A 23,416-nucleotide genomic window follows, 5' to 3' on the forward strand; every position below is an offset into this window, starting at 1 on the left:
TTCTTATTAATCACATTGAATCTTTATTTAGCATCTCGTTCTATTACAAAAATGTACGTCCTGTTATGTACTGAAGTCAAGATGAACCTTATCCTATTCCATTGATAACAATAAAGTGCATAAAGTATACAGGGAAGCGGGCACTTGTCAGTCATTAAACACAATCCAAACATTCTCTGATGAACCTTGCTTAAGGCACATTAACACAACAACACAGTAAGTAGAATAGTGAGGTTATTCCCACTAGTTACCACCAAGTTGTACTACTGGAAAAAAAAATCCCACATGGCCGCAGCTCCTGCCTTGACGGAGGTCGCCTATTGGTGGGACGGCGCCAGTGTGTTAACACACACTTTAATCAATAATGAATTGATCTTTGTATTAATTATTGATTAAAGCACTCTCTATTTAAATTGTTTTTATTACTATTGAACGCTAACCAAATATTGGTGGGAACTTCTGGGAAAAAAAAAATCCCACCGTTTACCAGTGGTAACTACTGGGAAAATAAATCCCAGTGGGAATTTTCCCAGTAGTTACCACTTTTAACAACTTTGTGGTAACTAGTGGGAATAACACAATAGTAATTTAGCAGCCACATAGATACATTACTGTTAAATACAAATCAATTACAGACACTGAACATAGAAACATTTATCAGAAGTTATTTTTAATGGAAGACGTGGTAAGCTAATTAGTTAAGTCTTCTGCACCACCCACATGTTGATAACGAATACCCGTTTAAAAATATTTTGATAGCACTTTGGGCTTTGAATGTATCTACACATTTAAGGGTACACAGGAAATGAAAATGGTGCTATACAATATCTGATGTTCAAGTTAACCCTTTCATCAATTGTATACTTTATTTTTATGTTAACAATGAATGACGTTACCTTAAAATCTACTTTTATTTATTAATCATAATAATCAAGTATCATATTAATGAGATCATTACTTTAAAATTCTTAAAAATAATAAAATTATTATTATAAAATCACAAAAAAATACAATTTAATTCATAAAGGCAAACTCGCGTTTCTTAGTACTAAGTGAAGATGAGACGATAACAAATACCAAATTCAGAAGAAAAGTAGTTTTCGGTGTGCTAGTTTAATTTACGTTTATTGTAAAATCACTATAATATCAGTGGCTTTTTCAGTAATTGTAAAGTCAATCTATTGAGTGCTACTGTAGCACTTAATAACTGTCTAGTTGCGCATACATTGGCTCACTATTAGGAGAAATATTATACCATTGTAGTGTAAATAACACGACTACAGATCGGTCGCCTGGCGTAGGGAACAAAGCCAAGAAGAGTAAACGCATGCAGCATCATGCTTCTTACATTGGTCACTAAAAAGCAGTCAGAAACGCGAAAAACTCTACGCTGATGTCAAAGTAAGAATTATAATTTTAATTTTTAGCACCAATTGAATAATATTTCCAACTATGATATGAAAAAATAATTATAGTCAATATTATTAATAATAATTTTAGCAATAATATTTAAACAGAGATATCAGTCTGGATACCAGGCTAATATTAAAGTTTAGGCGCGCAAGTCGAAATTAGAAACAAATATTTGAGGTACATGTGTTGGATCGATTTTAGGGGTGGTTTTGTAGTCGCAAATACCGAGTTCTTTCAGTTTCCACTCCCATCCCATTTTCTGAACCGCGTGTAAAGTTTCAGCTTCCGTGTTCTGACGCCGAAGCATGCCCTCCTGTTGAAAGCATAATTTCATACATTAATATACATTATCATCAACAATTAACATAAATCATTATAATAAGATTTGGAACATAGAACGCAAGGGTTGACATTGAATATAAAATGCAAAAATAGCGGCGTTCTATTTTGCCAAGTTCGCAACCATAGACCTATATATTACTTCGTAAAGACTGGCCTTACGAGCACTACGAATGGGGCCAATAGATGGATGTCAAAATCGCATTTAGTTACACCACTGCGTTCAGTCGTCTGGCGAAATGCGCAGTGGAAACGCGTCACGTAATGCCATGGCCAATTTTTAAAAATCCCTAATTGTGTTGTGAAATTGTGTAAAAACTATTACAGAAGAATCAAATACACTTATGAGATTTCATATCATCGGTAAATAATTTTAAATTACGCAAAGATATCAAGGACTTTTTTGTGTAGAATTTAAAGCTTTAATATTGCCTTACACTATATTTTCATAAAGAATGTAGATTTAGAGTAAAACGCGAATTTCTCCTGGATGGTAAACATTTTCCAAGATGGCTGCGATTCCTCGAGGTCCCCAATTGTCAAATGGTGTGGGCATGAAAAAGGGGACTTTAATTTATAAACATACTAAATTTCATGACTGTTCTAGAGATTTCGAGGTTGGTCTTAATCCGATTGTGCTACAATTTAAGAAAATAATCGTAATATTCCTTTAGACTCCCTCCCCCAAGGGGATAATTCGTGATTTTTTACAGACCCCCTTCCCCCTTACGTGATGCTTAGCATTAAGTGATTAATGAATCGCCCCTTGGATGTTATACGGTAAAAAAAACGATGTGGTTTAGCACTTCTGGTACCACAAAGGATGCTCTTGAAGCACACTTTTGCACATTTTTTTTGATTTAATATAGATTGAGCATGAGTCAAATGACCGTGCAAAAAAAGGACTTGGTTCCAAATAGATTTAAGACCAACTTCTCTAGATTTTCATATCACTAAATGGCTATTAAGTCAAATATCTTATGTTAAAGTTAAAAATAAGTGCAACGACTAAAATGCCTCCAAGTCTTGACAATCCACAGATTTTATTTATTTAGAGGATTTTATAAGTTTATTTAGAGGACAGAAGCCCCGTAAATCAATAAAAATAATATTAAAATACCTTAATTTTCTCCCATTTATCATCGACTTCCTGCAGCCAAGAGTTGATCTGTCGGCTGTTGCACCGCGAGCGCTGTGCGTTCCGTTTCTCCTCTTGCTCTGGAGCCAGCACATTGTAAACTTCTTTGTCGCGCAACATTGTGCATACGGAATAAGGAAGAGACTGGAAACGGCAGAATATTATGTATAGACAAAAAGGATTATTTCATAGAGATACATTATTTTCTCATTGGCCATTCAAATCAGATTTGTAGAAATATACAGAAAAAACTCATGGATAAGTGAGAAACCTCCATAGCTAGGACTCATTACTGAAGTCCCGACACTTCAGTAGCGAATTACCTCTGTTAGTGGGTCAAAACAAATCTCTGTATCTGGGATTTGTCATAGTAATTACATCCATAATTGAGATAGCGAGTGTATTTCACCTCTTTTACTTAGACTATATTTTAAATAATACTTTTGCTCAATTGTTTTCTTTACATTTTGTAGGTGTTGATCTGTTTACAGAGGATCTGATATAACGTCAGTTTATGACCGCCCCTCTCTAACTTGGACTTTATAGCAGGTCAACTTTCGTTTAGTTTAAAAATTCTTAGTCTAAATAAAACTAGTTAATTCGGTCCAAGTTTGGTTTATTTAAAATATTGAAACGATGCCTAAAAACTTCATTAGTAAGTGAAAGCAAAAAAAGTATAAAAACGCATGGAATCTTGATTTAAATTTAATGTGAAAAAATCTATTCTTTGTAGAATTATTGAGTATAAATATAAAATTCAGTCTCAATGTTCTAACTATTTATCTCTACGCTCTCTTTTAAAACGACATTTTGAAATAACATGATTACATGACATTCGACATGTGACAGCTGTGACCATTCAAGTAGTTGCATTTCGACAACAGGTTGTGTGTCACTTAAGATCCCCATTTTCCAGCTTTTATAAAAGGCAGATTAAATATGACGTGACAATCTATCTTTCTTACAGCAACATGCCCAACATCATATGTAATAACACATCGTTTCGACGCTTCATCAAGCACACTGGTTTGACTGGTTAGTATTCTCGTGCGTACTATGCTTCTGCGATAAGCAAACCGAACCTAAACGGTGTATTTACTCTACGTACCTGATTTATCACAGCGCGTTCGGCGCGTCCGTGCACGCGTAGAATTTCTTGTTCTACAGCTAGAACCAGTTTTTCTTTCTCAACTAGGTGTTGTATTCTCATGCGTGTCCTGTGATGACATAGTTTTATTTTTTGATGCGTAAAAAGAAAGCAACAAAGTATATGCATGAAATGAGAGGCAATAAAAGACAGTAAAGCAGATTCTAACCGTTCTTTTTCCTGGTCTGTAAATTCGCTGACCATTTGCGGTGGCATGTTGTGCGGTATCTCCACCTGTGGCTCCGGGTTCACATTACTTTGCAGAGTATATGTACAGCGGTTCATCAGGTACTTGTTGAAGTCTTTAGGCGGTTTAGGCTTAACAGGAAACAAGCTCTTCTGACGATTTTCAATCTGCAAGGAAAACAATAATTGAAAACGATGCAATTAGACAGCATGGTTTTCAGTATTAGGGACATGCTAAATAATAGTATAGTCTAAAAGATGATTATTAAAAATTCAACTGCATATTTATGTATTTTATTTACCTGTTTACGAATGTGAATGTACATTTGATAGGGGTTGGAGTGTGTGACATTGTGAGACACAGTGCTGTCTGGCGTGGGCTCGGTTTTGACGGGATCCCGCGAGTGACTATCCTTAGAAGCCTTAATCTTGCGCTTCCGAGGGTGCAGCTCCACTGACGGCCCTGGATTGTTCACTAAAATTACAAATATATTTTTAGTTAACTTCTCAGTTATATTTTCACAGCTGCATATAAAAACTTATTTTAAGAACATCCAAATACAAAGTATATGTATACGGAAAAAAACATAGGCTATACCTATCTCGGAGCGGCCACTGACCCCGCCAGACGATGTAGATGGAGCGTGCTCGCTATCCTGCCCCTATAACAAGGAATAGGGAACTGTGATAACGAGGAAATTAAACATATATCATAGAAGATAGCTCGATGGATACTTTATACAACTGACAAATACAAACTATACCATACAACATAGGTAATAATATAACGAAAGAGGTAAGATCAATGAGACGCATGCTCAGTATCATGGTACAATTAAATATTTTCTAGAATCGGAGCCAACCACTACATTTCTAAAATAGTACGGAAATAGGATACACATTCATGCCATATAAAATAATGTTTAGTAGTACTATGCCCGATTTTCATCTGCTAGCTTTGCATACGACACAGTGACATGCTGTTCCCGGTGACGATCTACCTACAGAATGTTCTATCTAATCATAATACATGATACAGAGAACTTACAGAGCCCGAGGGCGGGGGGCTCTTGTTGGAACTCAATGTCGATTGAGTCGAACCCGTCCCGGAGCGACTCTCGCTCCCTGTCTGAGGGGAAGTCCTCTCCTTGTCCTTCTCTTTCTCTCCATCGTTCGTCCTGTGCGAACGTAGGACTCTTTGCCCAGCCTTGGGAGGAAAAATATTTTTTGAGTAAACTTTTATAAGGAAAACTGGATTCGCTAGCAGCTCTTTAACGTCATAAATGTTTCTTCTTTGGCATTGTGACGACATCGTTAGTTAAATAAGTTTCTTAGACTGAACAAAGGTCACTTACTTGGTTGTGAGGGTTAGCCTAAAGGTAAAGTATTGATGGTTGTGTACCTTGCCCCCTTCTCCCGGGCGCTTGTCGTCGGAGTTGCCGTCGGAGCTGTCGGAGGTCTGGCCGGCGTCGGCGGCGCTGGTGCACGGCAGTACGTAGGGCAGCGTCGCCACACTGCCACGCCCCTTCCCGCTGCCGCGTTGCCCGGTCCCACCTTAAGTGACGCATTTCATTTATTATAGTATACGCAAAGAGCTATTGACTGTAGAAGTGGCTTCACCGTGTCTAATAAGTTCGCATAGAGTTCAAACTCTCATTAAAACAAAGTACACCTGACCTGTAATTTATATTATTAATAAAGTATGAGTATGAGTAATCCCATCAAAAACGTTTTCATGTAACATGTTGCCAAGACGAAACCATAAGGCTCGCACGGTCAAAAAGTTATCAGATTTCTTGTAGAGCCAAGCTTTTAACTCTACAAGCCCTTACTTCACAAACTCTACACCTTCGTAAAAATATAGGGCTTGGCCGTTTCAAAAGGATTCATAAAAACAACAAAGCTCTTCGAGAAAAGGTAGGTAGTGCCCTTGCGCTTTGCTTTGCTCGCCTTGGCGGGGGCACTACCGTGCCCACAGATAACATTAATTGCATGTCAAAATACGCAAGTATAACGGGTTAGCAGTGATTGACTAGCACGTTATTTTAATAATTAGTAATTTTTTTTTGTTTGTTTTAATAATGATTTTATAGTTGATAAGTTTGAAAGCAAGTGTCACCATACAAAAAAAGAGTACATGTACATTTAAATCCGGCGAACTAGGCATCATTAATTTTTGGGCAACAAATCCGTTAAGTTCGTCTGACACCACGCTTGAACTAAGTTTTCCGTGTGGGATTGAGCTCCGTCTTGTTGAAAACATTAGTAGTCGTTCCCAAGCAGCATTCTTAAATGAGGCGCAACATTTTCTCCGTGACTTCTGTTTTATAGAACTCAGCATTGAGTTTTACCCCTTTTTCGATAAATACCAAAGGATGTTTACCCCACTTACAAACTGCTCCTAAAACCATTACTGATGGTGCAATTTGGAATCTTGGCACATTCCTCTGATTATCTGGAATGTCTTGTATGTTTGCTGCCCATAAACGATCATTTTGAGTATTGTGAGGTTGCTCTAATACGAAGAGTTTTTCGTCTGAAAAACGAATTCATTCTCCGCGTGCTAAGATAGTTACTAGTAGTAGTACTTTTCTTGCAAGCGTGACATCCGAGGTCTGCCCTCAAGATGTTGTGTACTAAGGACCGTAGCGAAAACAAAGTAGGACAAGTTAAAATTGAACAACAGAACAAGTTAAAAGAGATATATATAGCGACGTGACAGACAAACGGACGGACTGAGTCGCACCATAAGGGTTCATACCTAAATTTTGTTACTGCAATAATCTTTATCTACATAAAATATACGAACGAAAGTTGAATAAACTATATATTAATACGGAGTACACAAAATCAGGAATTACATACATATTATTGTTATATAACAATATCATTCAAAATGGCCTCCTCTGGCCTTGACACAGGCCCTCAAACGACGAGGCCAGTCATCAATAGCGGCACGCACGATTGTCATGTCTAATTCCGTCACTGTCTTAACTATGGCCCGCTTGAGGGAGTCAAGATTTGTGTGGGGTTTAGCACAGGCTTTCTCCTCAATAACCTGCCATATGGCATAATCCAGGGGGTTAAGGTCCGGGCTGGAGGACGGCCAGTCTTCGTGGGCAATAAAGTCAATTTTGTTCCTTCGAAACCAGGCTTGAGTTATTTTTGCCTTATGTGCAGGAGTCCTGTTGAAAGACCCATGGCTGGTTTTGAAATAGGGTGTGGCTTAAGGGCTTCACTATTGGTTCGAGAACGGTTTCCTGGTAAACTTTGGCCCCAGTTTTCACACCTTTTTCACAGAAGTGAACCTGTGTTAGCCCTGAGTATGACACACCCAGCCAAATCATCACATAAGAGGGATGATGGCCTCGTTGCACTCTCGGAACAGCCGCAATCGCCTCTTGACTGTTTTTTGCATACACTCTGTCATTCTGGCGGTTACAACATTCTTCAATGGTAAACATTTTTTCATCCGTATAGTATTTTTCGGTGGCCATTTTGTGCGTACCGCTTCAATAGCACGCGACTTCTCTCTAGCCTCATAATCTTTAATCGTCCATTAAGCAAATGACCTTTTTGTCTGCGGTAAGCGTGTAGTCCAAGGTCTTCATTGATAACTTTTTTTAGGGAGCTTCTCTTCACAGACATCTGTATTGCCAACAACTTTTGCTTTCGGACGGGGTTTCTTGCAATTCTAGCCTTCCACTGCCTTTATTAGAGCTGGGGTCCGAACAGTGCGTGGTCTTTCAGACCTCTTGCGGTCATCGAAGCTCTGAGTACTATTGTATCTATTAATTGTGCGGTAAATAAATTGTTTGTTGATTTTTAGGATTTCAAGCAACTTCAAAATCATGTTTGGTGGGTGCCCATATTTGTGCAACGCAATTACTGCGATACGATTCTCTTTTAGGCTCCAATTCATTATAGATACGACGAGATAAGCGTTATGTGTGGTATATAATTATACCTCACAAATCCACCACATTGTCATTTTTTTACTTTTCGGTAGTATTTGTTTTAACGGAAATAAAGAGGTTGCAAATCGAGTAACAGAACTTAGTAACCAACTAGGTAAGGGTTTTGTCATCTTTCTGGTACGGAACCCTAAAGCACAATATTTATCAAAAATGGCGCTGAAATATGTGTAGTGACTGTTTATTGTCATTGCCATTATTTACCAGTCTCTGCGAGCTGCATTGCGACCCCCATAGTCACGCCATTTTGAAAATAGTGTGACACGGTGTAACACGAGGAACTCGAAAGAAAATTGGTATTAACTCTTGAGACTAGGCGAAATACAGAAAAGTTCATGACATTATAGTCAGTACTCACTGTTGTGCTATTTTCGAATCGTATTCTGATTTCGGTTGAGTAATAAGTGTTATGCTTATTTCTATAGGTACAGTCACGGACTTTAATTGTACAGTCATTTAGGGTTCACTTTACGTTGGACATTTTACTGTTAGTATAGACAACCAAATTTGAACCCTAAATGGATCAACAATTTAGGTCTGTGACCGTACCAGGATACAACTAATGCCGAGGGCTGGTTTTATTTGCAAGTTTTCTGGCAACTGCAAGATATGAAATTGGACTAAATTTACTTATTTGGGAATATATAATCATGAGTACAATAGTTATTTGTACAACAAGAGAGCAAAGTTTGATATTTCTTCGAGTGCTTGTTTTGAGTCCCGTGCAAGCGAAAGATTCTATAATAGATGCACGAGCGTAGCGAGTGAATCTAATTTAGAATCTTGAGCGTAGTAAGGGACTCAAAAGCGCACGAGATGTAAATAACTTTGATCTCGTGTAGTACACAAAAATTTTCACGTCAGTCAGCCATCAAAAAATACAACCTGAAAAAATGTAATCCAGACGGACGGATCACTATTTCACTCATGTTTTCTGAAGGTATTCTAACAATTAACTTTAATTACTGTAATAAAACAAAACGAAAGAAATTTCAATAAAATAATACGAAAATAATGAATTAACGAACATCAATTGACAGTTCAATCGACAACTTTTTTTTGTAAAAAAAAAACATTGTACGATTCGGTCCGAATTGCGGATACTACTATTTGTCAACTATAGTAGAGATCGTTAAAAGTAGTTAAGTAGAATTATTTACTGCGTAACAATTGCGTAAATTTGTATAAGTTCATTGTTTTGATTGTATAATAAAATACGTAAAATATGGTGTTTTTATTAAATTTTAAACTTTTATTTTATTAATTAATTATTACGAATGAAGACTCGTAGGGTGTTTTGGAACGATGCGGTCTGACTTATTTCGGGGGTCTATTATAAACAGAGATCGGACAAATTTGCGTCATTGCTCACAATAATGTGGACATGACTCCAAAATTAATCAATTATGTAATCATTTAATTAATTTCTTACTTGACTTAAATTTTAATTCCTAGTCAATAAATACAAAAGTTTGTTAAAGTATAGATTTATTTAAGAAAATAATCAGTATTTCTTCCAAATTTTCTGCAGTCAGTCTATTTCTTTTTACATCAAAAATATACTTAAGTGCTGAAAAACTCCGCTCGCACTCCACTGATGTTAATGGGGCAAACTTAAGTAGTTTTATAGGAATATTATTATTCCAGTATAATTCAGAGTTTATTTTCTGTTCTAAGTTGTGGGCGATAACCTTAAAAATCGGGATAAACTAAACAAAGAACAGAAAATAAACTCTTAATTATACTGGAATAATAATATTCCTATAAAACTACTTAAGTTTGCCCCATTAACATCAGTGGAGTGCGAGCGGAGTTTTTCAGCACTTAAGTATATTTTTGATGTAAAAAGAAATTATTTATATATTATTTTCTTTAATAAATCTATACTTTAACAAACTTTTGTATTTATTGACTAGGAATTAAAATTTAAGTCAAGTAAGAAATGAATTAAATGATTACATATTTGATTAATTTTGGAGTCATGTCCACATTATTGCGAGCAATGACGCAAATTTGTCCGATCTCTGATTATAAACCGTCAATATACCGTTGAATTACGTATGCACTTTTTTGTCTCTTTCTTTTTGCTAATGACGTGAAAGGGATAAAGATAATAGAATCCAAATATTTCGAACTTGTATTAGGCCCCGCACGTTGAAATGACATTCGAATCTAAAGGTCACTTGAATGTTATTTTGTCTCACTCGGTGAGCAAAATGCGATTTTGCTCACTGTTTTTAAGCAGCAAATTACCCTTGTTCTAGCTGCTGACGTGAAAAATATTTGAGTCTCTTATTTGCTGTAAAAGTTGGAGCCTATGTTGGAATTCAGTTGGGGTTGCTGGAGTGGTGCTCTACATCAACCCTAACTTCGTTTGACTTGTACTCTCAAGTGATACATTTTTTTTAAGTTAGTACAAATTCAGTACCAATTGTGTAATCATCATATAAAAAAATGCCAGATCGCAATATGGGGTTGCTGGAGAGCATGACGCCAAATTTTTATTAACTGTGACAGTCGATCAGGTTTGTTATAGGGATCAAATGTTTATATGAGACCCATTGCCTTAAAGCAATACAAAAGTCACAAATGATAGTCTGACAATCGCACTTTACCGACGAAACGCTCCTAACAAAATGGCAATATATGGAAAACAAGGAAATAGGCGGTTGCACACAGACCGAGTATTCTTGCGAGGAAATTGCTTCGCGCGGAAAACGGCCAACGTAGACGTGACTCGGCCTGAGGCAAAGCGCACGTTTTCCTCGGGGGGACAGCTCAGTGTCGGTTTTTCGGCATGCTCAAAGGCGCCTCAGACGTTTGTCGCACACCAGTGTAGACGTGTTTGTTTATGGTGCGCGTGGTTATTTCGTTCGTACTTACGTTAAAAGTTGTCAAAACATGACAACAGTGGAAAAAAATAATAACTAGTGTCGCAAATTGTCGTGTCCTTCACAAAAATCAGTCAAAACAGTGGACTTCTGCTAACGAACGGGCCCCAAAGAAAGCGAAAACCGTTAATTCGGCAGGAAAGGTAATGACCACTGTTTTTTGGGATAGCCAAGGGGTTATTTATATAGATTATTTAGATAAAGGTAAAACAATAAATGGCCCTTATTATGCTACTTTGTTGGAAAAATTTAACGCAGTTGTGAAAAAACGGTCACATCTGACAAAGAAGAAAATCCTTTTTCACCACGACAATGGCCCTGCACACTCGTCAGCAGTCGCAACAGTCAAATTAGTAGAATTGCGTTACGAAATATTGCCCCACCCACCTTATTCTCCAGATTTTGTATAATGAAAACAGTTAAAATTCCAATTCGTAAAATTAAAAAAACCAGCCCCTGACCGGGGGTGGGCACTGGGCACAGATGGCAATACACCGTAAAACGATGTATGATATACGTGCGAATAGGTCGGTCGTCGTCGTAGGTGTGCGTATCTCGTGTCGATTTAAAACACTCTCTTCGGTCGTATTTTAAATTATCGTCATTTATTGCGAATTTTACTTTTGTATTATCTCTTCTCATATGCTATCTGCTAATAACTGTTTGATATAGAATTGCAATTTATCTGCACATGTAAAAATAGTATGGAGATCTAGACACGCGGCAACGTGTCAAGCCAAGTTCAACCAAAGGAACTGGCTAGCCAGCGCCGAGTGTAATATTACACGAACCACTTGGTGCCACTTTTGACCCTTCTATAACTCAAAACCTCTTTAACGTAAACACATAAAACTACGTGTGTTTAATTATATCCATAAGGACATCTAGAAGCCCAAATTTCAAAGCTCAAACGGTTATTAAGATATGAAGGTCAAAAACTCGCAAATTTTAGCACTGACTGACTGACATATAGTACCTAAATCTAACCTACTTCCAGATGACCTAGAAGGATGAAATTCGGAATCCAGCTCGGTAATTGTGTGTAAGAGTAAGTAAAAATCTAAAATTAAAAAAAAGTTAAAAAATATGGGGGGGACCCCATACATTTATTTTTATTTTTATTGTAGCGTTGGAACTGTTACAAGCAGATATTTGAAACTATCCCTATATATGTATTATTATTATATTTGCTGTATAACAGAAATATAAAAACTAAAGTTAAGTCAAAAAATAAGTGGTGTCCCCATACAAAAAACTTGTAATACGCGCTAAACAACCGGCCAACGATGTGTCGTCGGTATCACGATCATATTGGTTGCGCGCTGCGCGAGTTATGTTGCGTAGGAATATAGATGTTAGTAAAGGGCTAGTGAAGGGCTCTATTGGAGTCATAGAGAAAATAAACTGGGATGTCGATAGAAACCAAGGATCGAAAACCGGTATTTTTTGCATGGGAACGAAAACGGTATTTTTTCGTTCTTTGTTAATTATTTCCTTTCTAATTGGGCAATCTAATAATACGAAGTCGTTATCTAAAAACACAACCGAGTCCTATATTTAGATTATAAAATAAACCGAAATATATGTTTATTTCAAAGTTTTTCCAAAAAACCGGTTCCGATCCCTGATAGAAACAATAGTGCACGTAAAATGATTATCAAATTTAATAATTTAACTTATGAACTAGAACGTGTCAAGACTATATTAAATAATGTACATGTTCACCGGGAACAGTTCCCTATGTTCTTGGCTTACGCTATTACCATCCACAGATCACAAGGACTTAGTCTGGACAGCGCTCTTCTCGACATAGGCACTTCGATATTTAGCAGAGGACAGACCTACGTTGCGCTCTTCAGAGTTAAATCTACCAAGCCAAGGCCAAGTCAAATCTAACCTACTTTAAGATCTCACATTTTTCAAGAAATAGAGTGTAATACTTGTTCATGATGTTATTTTTCTCCTATAAATACATATTTGGATTTTGCATAGAACTTGGCATTCATTTAGATCTCCATTCTTTTTGCGGCAAAGCCCACAGCCAAGCATAATTTTTGTATTGAACTTGGCTCTCCTTTATTGCATTTATGTTTTTGGTGGGATAAGAATTACGTTACGCAACGTTTTTTTTGTATGGCTTTTATGGTTTAAAACAAAAATAATACGTACCATTATACCATCAACTCACACTTATGGATCAATATAAATACTATTTGATATACCGTCACCATTTACTTTCTGTATATAAAACTATTTACCTTCACCTTCTTGCTCGTTTCTGTTGGCAGAGCCCCCTGCGCCGCCTGGTATGACTATCTTTAATGGCGGCACCTTGGGTGCTGTAGATTCTTGATTTTTTTGATCTTCTGAGTCACCATCACCATCCTTTGCTTGATTTGGTTTGGGGCTGGCTACTGGACTTTTTCGCTCTTGTTTACTTGGAACCATACTAGTTGCACCTTTTGCACTCCCAGATGTCTTGCCCTTTAAAATAAATGATATTAAGTACGTTTGTTGATCGCAAAAGTACCATATGAGTGTAATAAAACTCTTTCGCCATTTTTGTTTGACTTACATACTATCAAAAGACCAGTGCTAATTGTTATGTGGACATCTTATTCAGGCCGAGTTGTATAGTCGGCAGTAGTATATGAAGCAACAAGCCAAAGGCTATAGCCGTGTAAGGGAACAAAAAGTGCAACTGAAGTCGTAGGCCAATAAATATATCCTATGTATTGGTCATAATCACAGAACTATATAGAGATAGAAGAAAAGAGTTGATCGATTTGTAAGGGGACCAAGCGTGTAACATTTTGTAAAGACATTTTGACGTCACTCGTGACATTTAGGGATGGGAAACATAAGCCGCGTGAAATCGATTTAAAAGCATCGATTAGAACGCGGCTATCCGATTCTAGGCATCGTCGATGTCGATACGAACCGAGAGAGCAAAGTTGATTTGGGAGATAGTAGTGCGACTTAAAAGTCTGCAAGTAAGAGCCATTTATTGTGAAAAAAGCATTAGTGATAACACAAAAAAAAATGGTTTGAAAAATGTTGTTATTAAAATGACGATAAAAATTTTATACTATAACATAAAATGCAATTTAGATGTAACCATTACCTGCTTGTTAATCATGTGTGCAAGGCCGGCAAAACGTCCCACATTGTCACTTTCCATAAGGACGCTGACAGGTTATTCGTAAAAACATACAAGAAACTCTCGTCCTTACGGCAAGCGACATGGGACGTTTTGCCAGCCGTGGACACATATTTTCATCACACTTGCTTTTAAAAGGTTACTTGTAGGCGATGCGGTCCCTAAATAATATCGACCTTGGGCTCTAATGTACGTCTGAAATAAAGCTGAAGTTTTATTTATTTCCTTTAGTTTCCTGGTGATGAACGAACAAACGTGATGAAAAACGTTATGCCACGAGCGGTACAGGAATTACGAATTCGTACCTATTAATTTACCGTACCGTTTGTTCAATTTCCACTCGTTCGTAAATCTTGTTTACCGCCCTTAATTATATAATTATTAATACAATGAACGTACTATTGCTTTTCACTACATATATTATGTAGGTTTATAATAATATACAATTTTAATTATTATTTCCTTTAATTTCAAAGTCGATTTTACCTAATCCAGTGAGAATAAATTAATAGTTTAAAAACACTACAAGAACACGCTTTTATAAATGCATGTAAAAACCAAAATCTGATCGTGTTCAAAGTCCATTACGTGACCTTTCTCACAAGTGCAAACACGACTATTTTACGATATTCCATCATGGAATACCAGTGCCTATCTTCCGGCTTCATCATCAGACCTTGCCAGACCAGCGTGAGATCATTTTTTTTTAAGCCTAAGTGGTTATTTTGAACTCCCTGAAATGCCCAATGAAGCTTCTATCTCACGGTATGTCACATGCCGATCTTCGACGATCAGTTGCCGTACAGTCAGCGTCAAATACTTTATAGCAGTCAAAGTGGCCAAATAGTTCGGTACACCATACTAAATATATGGTGTACCGAACTATTTGGCTACTTTGGTTGCTACAAAGTATTTGACGCTGACTGTACATCATCAATGTTCTCCTGAGTCACGGCTGTTTTTCACAACTGACTTGTCAACTTTGAACCGATGTTAATAAATAGAATCTCCATATACCAATAAGTGTCTGACAAAAAACCCATAAATAGGTGGCGCTACAATACCTAGAATACTTGAGAAAAAAATCAAATCATAGACAGCGCATATCACTCCGTCAATAACGCCTAGGTTATTAGCTACTCTAGCGCTACTCTGGAGAGATTTGCAACTATTATTTTATAGCTGACAGCTGGACACTTTTGCAACAATTCTGCTTATGGAGATTCTATCCCTTGCCTCTACCTTCCATAACTGAAACGATTCGACCGATCTCGTGTCATTCTTTTGTTTTCGAGTTTTAAATTCAAATATTTTAAGATGATACTAGTTTTTTTTTCTATAAAATCGCGGGAGGTTTGCAAACGACAGAACTTAAAAGGCAGCCTCTTAATGCTAATTATTAATCTGCCAAATTTTATCTCATAATTCTTGACAGTTTCCTTGAAACTTTACTTCAAAGTTTTTTTCTTTTCAAAATATTTTAAAAACTACTGGTCGGTTTCTTTTGTAATGAAAGCCCGACCAGAAATATATGATCATTGTCAAGGGGGCGCTGTTATTCTCATGTATGTTGGGTGACAGTTGAGTTTAGTATGAAAAAAATAGTTCCAATGAAATTCCGCAATTTGGAGCGTGATCATATATTACTGGTCAGGCTTTAACGTATGTTGTTAATGGACCAAAGAGGAATCATTTAAAAAAAAAACAGACTTCTCTAGGTCAACATTAACTTGGTAATTTTTTGTCAATTATTTCAAAATCATTACCAACAATCAAAATTTTAGACAAATATAAGGCCTTTACGTAAAAAACTAGCCAAGACAACTCCTTTAGGTAATGTAATTTAATTTGTACATTTTTTAAACATATATAACTACGTAGGTCACTAGATAGGTTTTGCAATAGTCAAGTTTGAAATTTGAAGACAATGTTGGGTGGAAAATATTTATTTTATTTTTAAATTTACTTATAAAAAATTAGATTTAAACTTTGAAAACGTAAGGGTGGGCTAAGGGTGATTTAAGCATATTTTATACATTTTCATCTATATCTATAGTTTTAAAAAGTATATGTGATAGGCCGCCTGTTTGTTGCATATTTGTCTTTTGCAAAATTTATCTAGTGACCTATGTATTTATTCAAGAATGGTACATTAATAAAAATAAACTAAAATATCTATTAAAGAAAACTAAAAACGAATACTAAATAAAATTTAAATATGTCTAAAAAGTTAGACCCCTTTGGTATGGTGCCGAGGATGCTGCTTCTAAAATTAATTCTAAAATTATAGAATTTTCTACACAGCACAGCACCCATATAGATCTCAATTCTTTTGTCGGCAAGTCAACAAAGACACATTCTTAATATTGAACTTGGCTCTCATTTTACATTTATGTTTTTGTTGGGATATCATTGCTTTTTGTACAGAAATTACTATACTATTAATCTTTAATGTGCCTAATTTCATGTGTGTAGGTTAAATAGGTTTTAAGTTGTGAAGGGGTCCAAAGTATTTCATGTATTACACACGGTTGCTGTGTCACCAGTTCCTTTTTCTTTGAACTTGGCTGGACACACTACCGCATGGCTAGATTTGCTTTAATAGTTCTATATGCTGACTGTACTACACATAATCAATAAACAACGTCAAATATATATATATTTTATATTTATATATATATATATATATATATATATATATAAAACTTTTACACAACTAAGAAAATTCCCCTTATTTTCTAAGTTGTTTAACAGTTTTTTTAAACTTAAACATGTCTTGTAATATGTACCTGGTTTTGAGCACCAAGTTTGCCTGTTACACTGCCACTCTTGCCCTGAGCTTGCTGGCTGCCTTTCCCTGTAGAGGAACCTGCTGTGGTGCCTTTTCCCCCACCCTGCACATTAGCACCTTTCCCTAGTGGAGTGGCACCAGTCTTACTAGCCGGCCCTGGAGGCTTTGTGCCTGTAAGAATGCTGAAAAGGCAATAAATAGTCAATAATTAAACCTGTGTATTTCAACTATAACAAATATTATTTCCTGATGACTTAAATAGATTAATACCGTCCGGGGCCGCTACGTGGAACTGGAGCTGGTTTAGCCATGGGCTCCTTCTCTTCATTCTCCTTTCTCTTCTTGCGTTTGGAAATTTCATCATCTACAGAGTCTGCCTCGTGACCTTCATCCGTGAATGACCGTTTTGGGCCTGTGGCTACTTCATCCTGAGATGAAGACACAACTCCACTACTAAGTTGATTGCCTTCTGTAACAAAATGTAACATTAGGTATTATTAGTTAAATGTAGATCAATAGTTATTTGTTTTTGAAGTGGGCAAAGTTGTTGTTTAACACCTCATGCTAATATTGATGCACAAGCAAGCAAAAGATTCCAAAACTACAATACCAAGAGTGTGGCGAGTGGTGTGAAAAGTGGAATCTTGTGCATTGCGAAGATTTCAAGGGTTAAACCAACGTTGCTACCAAGTAAAACACAAAATGTTTCACCACACCAATGCAAGGAAAATACTAACTGTAAAACATTACAAAACAAATCCAAATGAATGCTATTAAATATGTATTGTTAATCATCACTTAAAAATCAATTCAACTAGCCAACATGAGAAAATGAAATAACATTTGCATCTAATTACTTTGCCACTCTTGTGAATAAAATGCAACTCTCTTATCAGTATTTGATGAATAAAGAGAGTATTTACAAGCTGGTGTAGTAATGGCTTATTTTTATGAGGATATGCAAAAAGATTCAGCTGTTTATTTCTTCTAGTATGTATTCTTTCATCACCATCTTTATTTTCTCCACTGCCTTTCTCTTGCGCTGCAGAGTCCTTGTTGTCAAAGTGTTCCTGTGCTAGGCAGTCCATGTTGCGCTTGCTGCTGTCACTACAAGTACTTGCATTGCCAACTTTCTTGCTACTGTCATCCCTTGCCCGACCCGTGTGTGAGGCTCTCACGTTATTATCTGTGAACATATTTCACATGTTCCAAACATACACTATTCATAATACATATTTGCTAACTAGTAGGTATTATTGAATTTAATGACCTATTTAAATAATTACTAGGTTATGTTTTGTCTACCTACATAATAGGAATAATGGATTTTTAAGTTGTGCAAATTAAGAGTAGAAAAAGGTCCTATGGTATTAGCAGTTATGGTTGGACTATTTTCGTCATTTCACTGTTTACACCAAATATGTAATAAAATTCATCAATAGTTTTACTTTGAACCGATAAAGATGTGTTGGTATACGCCACTTTTCTGTATACCTGCACCACACACAATACATATAGCGAAATATTACCATGATCGATCGTTGAATAGAGGGCATTAACATCAAGAAACGAAATCTATATCGTACAAGCGATACGGTGCTCTTAATAACATGTTAAAGACGATAACGGAGTTAACACCGAAATGAGTATTTAATCACTTTGTCACGTCAGTCAATATCTAAATTATGATTTATACTTTGCTAAGAGTAATCTTAAACAGCGGCGGTGTGCGCTATTTGCTAAGACTAAGAATAAAATAGTACTCGCCTTTAATATTCGAGAGCGTCTTTCTTTGCATTTCACGTCTTCGGGCACTATAAATAATTTTTACTTCTTGCACTCCACAATTTTATCAATAAATTTATGCTAAATCGGTCCTCAATACCGTCGCGAAGTTAGTAACGCAAGCGGCCATCACAGCGCTAGACGGCTGTTTTTTTCCAAATCATATAATGGCGACAGGCAAGTGAGACCGACATAGACCGATCATTACTAGTGAAGGACCTGCTTCGTAATGTTGCCATGTTTATAGATATAAACCATAGATACCCATTCTTTGGGTTTTTTTTCTGAAGCGGCTATTACATCCACACTTCCCAATATCGGAAATATGAAGCGGAATATGAATATCAGGCCCAATGTCGGGCCTGATATTCATATTCCCTTTCACCGAATATCAGCACATCGTTAACTAAAGATGAAAGCCAGTCCAGTCGGGATTTTTTTTTCGCAAAATCTGATTAAATTGTCATTTCAATTGTGTGGTGCGAACGCAACATTAAATTCAAGGACATTGGCTCACTGATCCCACTAATAAATTGTGTACGTGTCGACGCTAGATGAAATTGACACCAATTAAATTTCTGATCAAGTTGGCAATTTGACTGTCGCGTCTAAGGACCGAAACACCGAAATCTTATTTAAGTGCCAAATACATCCACACATTTCCAAAAAATGGTTCATATGCAAAAATACCAAACATTGAACATCTTTGGTAATTAGAGATAAAGTATTTTTTACATTTCAAATATTGTTAGAGTCTGGCTACTGAAATATTACATAATATTTTGGCGGGACATTCAATAAATCTTGGGCTGGTCACACTTTGTTTCGTAGGAATTATAGTCTTGATACTAGAAAATATTTTTGATTTTCTGTGGACGCGTAAGGTACCCAAGGAAATAAGTTTATACACGTTGACGTGCACTCAAAGTCAGCTTATGTAATTTCTACCTCTATGTAAAGTAAAAGACATCTATAGACCTGTTTCACCAATATATTTTTATATATTTTATATTTTTGTATCAATTTACCGCTGACCAATCATTCCACAGATTTCTTCTAAATATTAGTTTTAAGTAACTCGTTACGTTCCAATGTTTTGATTTTATTTATATTTTCCAGAACTTCTAGTTTATCCGTTTCTTTACACACTTCATTTAATTCATGAAGATTGATGAGATTCAGGTATTCATAAATTGACGTTCTTAATCAAAGTTATAGGCAAATGCTAGAACTAGTACTTATAAATAAATAAATAAAAAGCCTCTTTATTTTCTTATCAACTTACTTACACACTTGGTATCATTTAGGTACATACTATTAATTAAACTTATTATGGTTAGTATATTTCAACTTAATTTAATGTTTTTTTTTCTTTCAAACTAAAAGTTGATAGGAACCCCACTTTATTGGGTAAAGGCCTCCTCCAATTCATATCCCACATCTACTTTATACCATGACGCTCAAGTGCTCAGTGTTCGAAAGCTATATATAATAAGGGTTGCATTACATGTACATAAAAAAGCCTTAAACCTCCCCGAATATAAGACATTACTTACAAGCAGAATATTCAAAGTACCTGTCACTTCCGTCAACACTTCATTTTCACACCGCTTTGCAATTTTCTTGTATCCCCGTATCTACAACCGATTAATCAGGCTTTATAAATTTCAGGAACACTCAGTAATTGAAGCAAAAAAGCTACTAATAAAGTGCATGATGCACCTATCCTATTCAGAGACAGAGAACCTCATAAGGATACCATACTGATACACACTTGCATACTCATATGAACACAAACATATGCACTCCTATGCATCCCAGTCCCACACACACACTCGCACACAAACACACACACACACACACACACACACACACACACAAGCACAACTCTTATTCTATCCTAATATTTTACTTTATTAAGTTAATAGAAGGCAACAATTTTATTTTACTTTATCTTTATCTCTATTTCTCTATCTTCTTTCACTATATTAAATATATATCGTCTAGTTTTACAATTTAGTCTTCCCTGTAATAACAAATGTACCTACCCATTGTTCAATTCTCTAATACTATTTTGTCTAATAATTTCATTTAAACTTGTTATTCGTTATTAGCATTATTGTATTACTAGATATTTAGGGTTATCATTCTCTCCTCCACGGGACAGGCAAAGCCTAGTGTGGAGGTCAGTAAAAACTGTATCCAAGTGAATATTTTTTGAAATAAACAATTTTTACTTTACTTTACTTTACTACTATGTCGTCGCTCCATCGCTTTCGTGGTCGTCCTGATTTTCTTTTTACGTCGGGGCCTTTCCATAGAGTCACTTCTTTTGTCCATCTTTTATCCGTGTATCTCGCTACGTGGCCGGCCCATCACCATTTTATTTTAAGCGCATATTTTAGTGCATCTGTTAATTTAGTTTTTTTTCTTATGCGTTCACTTCTAACTTTATGTATTTTCCTTAGCTTTAGCATGCTCCGTTCCATCGCGCGTTGGGTAGTGGTTATTCTGGCTTTCGTTTTTACCGAGTGGCTCCAGGTTTGGCAGCCATATGTTAGCGCCGGCAAAATATTGGTATCCATCACTATTTTTTTCATGTGTAATGGGTAGTCTCCTTTAAGTATTTCTTTTAGAGACCAGTACTTTTTCCAGCTTAAGGCTATACGTCGTTCTATTTCGTCTAGTGTATTGTCGTTGCTAAAAGAAACTTCTTTTCCGAGGTATATGTAGCGTTTCACGTATTCTAGAGTCGTATGTTTCAAATTAATTGGATGTTGGAAGCTATTTGTCATAATCTTTGTTTTGCTCTCATTCATCTTCAATCCTATTTTCTCGCTTTCTTCTCTGAGGGAGTTAATCATTTTTTCTAAGTTTCTGCTGGTAGAGGCAAGTAGTACGATGTCATCCGCGAACCTGAGATGGCTTAGGTATCTGTCATTTATTTTTATTCCCTCCTGTTGCCATTTTAGCTTTGAGAATATGGTCTGTAATACGGCAATAAAAAGCTTCGGTGAGAGGGGATCTTCCTGTCTCACGCCTCTGCATATCGAAATAATATCTCCTCTGGTTTCCAGTTTTACTCTACTGGTACTGTTATTATACAAGTTTTTTAGGACGTTAATGTATTGAATATTTATATCGGCTTGGTAGAGCGCTTTCCAGATAGAGTCGTGAGAGATGGTATCAAAAGCTTTCGCGTAGTCGATGAATGCTACGTATAAGGGTTGTTTAAATTCTCTATGTTTTTCTATTATTTGTTGCATCACATGTAGATGATCCGTTGTCGAAACGCGGAAACCAGCTTGCTCTATAGGTTGAATGTTTTCAGTGTTCAGTTTATATAGAGTGGATAAAAGGCTAATCGGGCGATAGTTAGCAATATCTTTAGGGTCGCCTTTTTTATACAATAAAATTATTTCAGAGCTTTTCCATTGTGCTGGCGCTTCGCCTGTCTCTAGGACCATATTGAAGAGGTTTGTCAGTATCGGGATAAGTTGGGCTTTTCCAAGTTTTAGAGTTTCGTTTGTAATGCCGTCCGGCCCTGGGCTCTTGTCCATTTTTAGTTTTTAAATGTGAGTTAGTAACTCTATTGACTCTATGGGTTTAATGGTTTCGTATTGGTTTGTTTCTATAGGTGGATCGATTTCTTTGTAGTTTTTATATTTTTGGCTGTATAGCTCTCCATAAAATTGAGTTGCGTTGTTTATTATGTCTTTTCTTGTTTTTGTCTCTTTGTCGTTAGATTTTAATGCTGCTCTTTTTCATAGCGTTGTTGATTTTCCAAGTAGCTCGTACTAGACGATGATCCGACGGGAATGCAACGTTGTTTAGAACTTCTATATTTATTACGTTATTTGGTTTGTTTGTTAAAACATAATCAATTTCATTTTTCGTTTTCAAATCAGGGGAAATCCACGTCCATTTTCTTTTGTTTTTCTTTTTGAAATATGTGTTCATGATTTTTAGTTTGTACTCGTTCGCGTATTGTACTAATATTTCTCCTCTTGCATTTCTTTCCCCGTGGCCATATTTGCCCATAATGGTATCTTCATTTTCTTTTGGTAGACCGCTCTTTGCGTTGAAGTCTCCAATAACAATCAGTTTTTCACTAGCGATCCTATGTGCCTGTTCTAGTGTTTCATAAAAGCTGCTGATTTCCTCGTCCGTTGAGCTTTTCGTGGGGGCATATACTTGTATTATAGAGAGTATTTCGTTTTGATAGTTCATTTGCAGAAGTGCTACCCTTTCTGAGAGGCCCGTAAAGTTGTAGATACTCTTTTTATGTTTTTTATTTATTAGAAAACCGACGCCGTGTGATCCCTGTTTTTCGCCTTTGTAGCAAAATATATAGTTTTCCATTTCTTCTATACAACTAGTACTTAAAGTATCAAAATATTAATAGATCACCAACCTACTAAATTGTTTACGACTTGTAAACAGAGCAGTTTTTCGTTATACAACGCTTCACGTCGACTTCACACATTATCGTAATTATTTATGAGCTTAAAGTTTGTGGACCTCACTTAGTATAGTCATGATTAATATTATTTAAAATAAACCCATTATAAACCGTGAACAATTTGAATGAA

General features: G+C 36.2%; 1 protein-coding gene across 5 annotated transcripts in view; it reads right to left on the bottom strand.

Moving 5' to 3' along the window:
* The window catches only part of LOC133516473 (ankyrin repeat domain-containing protein 11-like), a 29,125-nt gene continuing 5,709 nt past the window's right edge, over positions 1–23,416 (bottom strand). The window contains exons 1-13 of one of the 5 annotated variants that reach the window (XM_061849475.1): positions 18,807–18,984; positions 18,049–18,225; positions 17,310–17,508; positions 17,038–17,221; positions 13,347–13,572; positions 5,626–5,777; positions 5,272–5,430; positions 4,822–4,885; positions 4,526–4,698; positions 4,207–4,391; positions 3,999–4,107; positions 2,873–3,034; positions 1–1,726 (exon numbers count right to left, since the gene is read on the bottom strand). In XM_061849475.1, the coding sequence (XP_061705459.1) occupies positions 1,553–1,726; positions 2,873–3,034; positions 3,999–4,107; positions 4,207–4,391; positions 4,526–4,698; positions 4,822–4,885; positions 5,272–5,430; positions 5,626–5,777; positions 13,347–13,572; positions 17,038–17,221; positions 17,310–17,508; positions 18,049–18,225; positions 18,807–18,837 (1,995 nt within the window). In that variant the 5' untranslated portion in view covers positions 18,838–18,984 and the 3' untranslated portion in view covers positions 1–1,552. Of the gene's footprint in view, positions 1,727–2,872; positions 3,035–3,998; positions 4,108–4,206; positions 4,392–4,525; positions 4,699–4,821; positions 4,886–5,271; positions 5,431–5,625; positions 5,778–13,346; positions 13,573–17,037; positions 17,222–17,309; positions 17,509–18,048; positions 18,226–18,806; positions 18,985–23,416 lie in introns of those variants that run through there. The other 4 variants (XM_061849451.1, XM_061849442.1, XM_061849465.1 and 1 more) reach the window with 4 other exon arrangements.

The sequence above is a fragment of the Cydia pomonella genome, chromosome 1, assembly GCF_033807575.1.
Source record: "Cydia pomonella isolate Wapato2018A chromosome 1, ilCydPomo1, whole genome shotgun sequence".
Classification (NCBI taxonomy): Eukaryota; Metazoa; Arthropoda; class Insecta; order Lepidoptera; family Tortricidae; genus Cydia; species Cydia pomonella.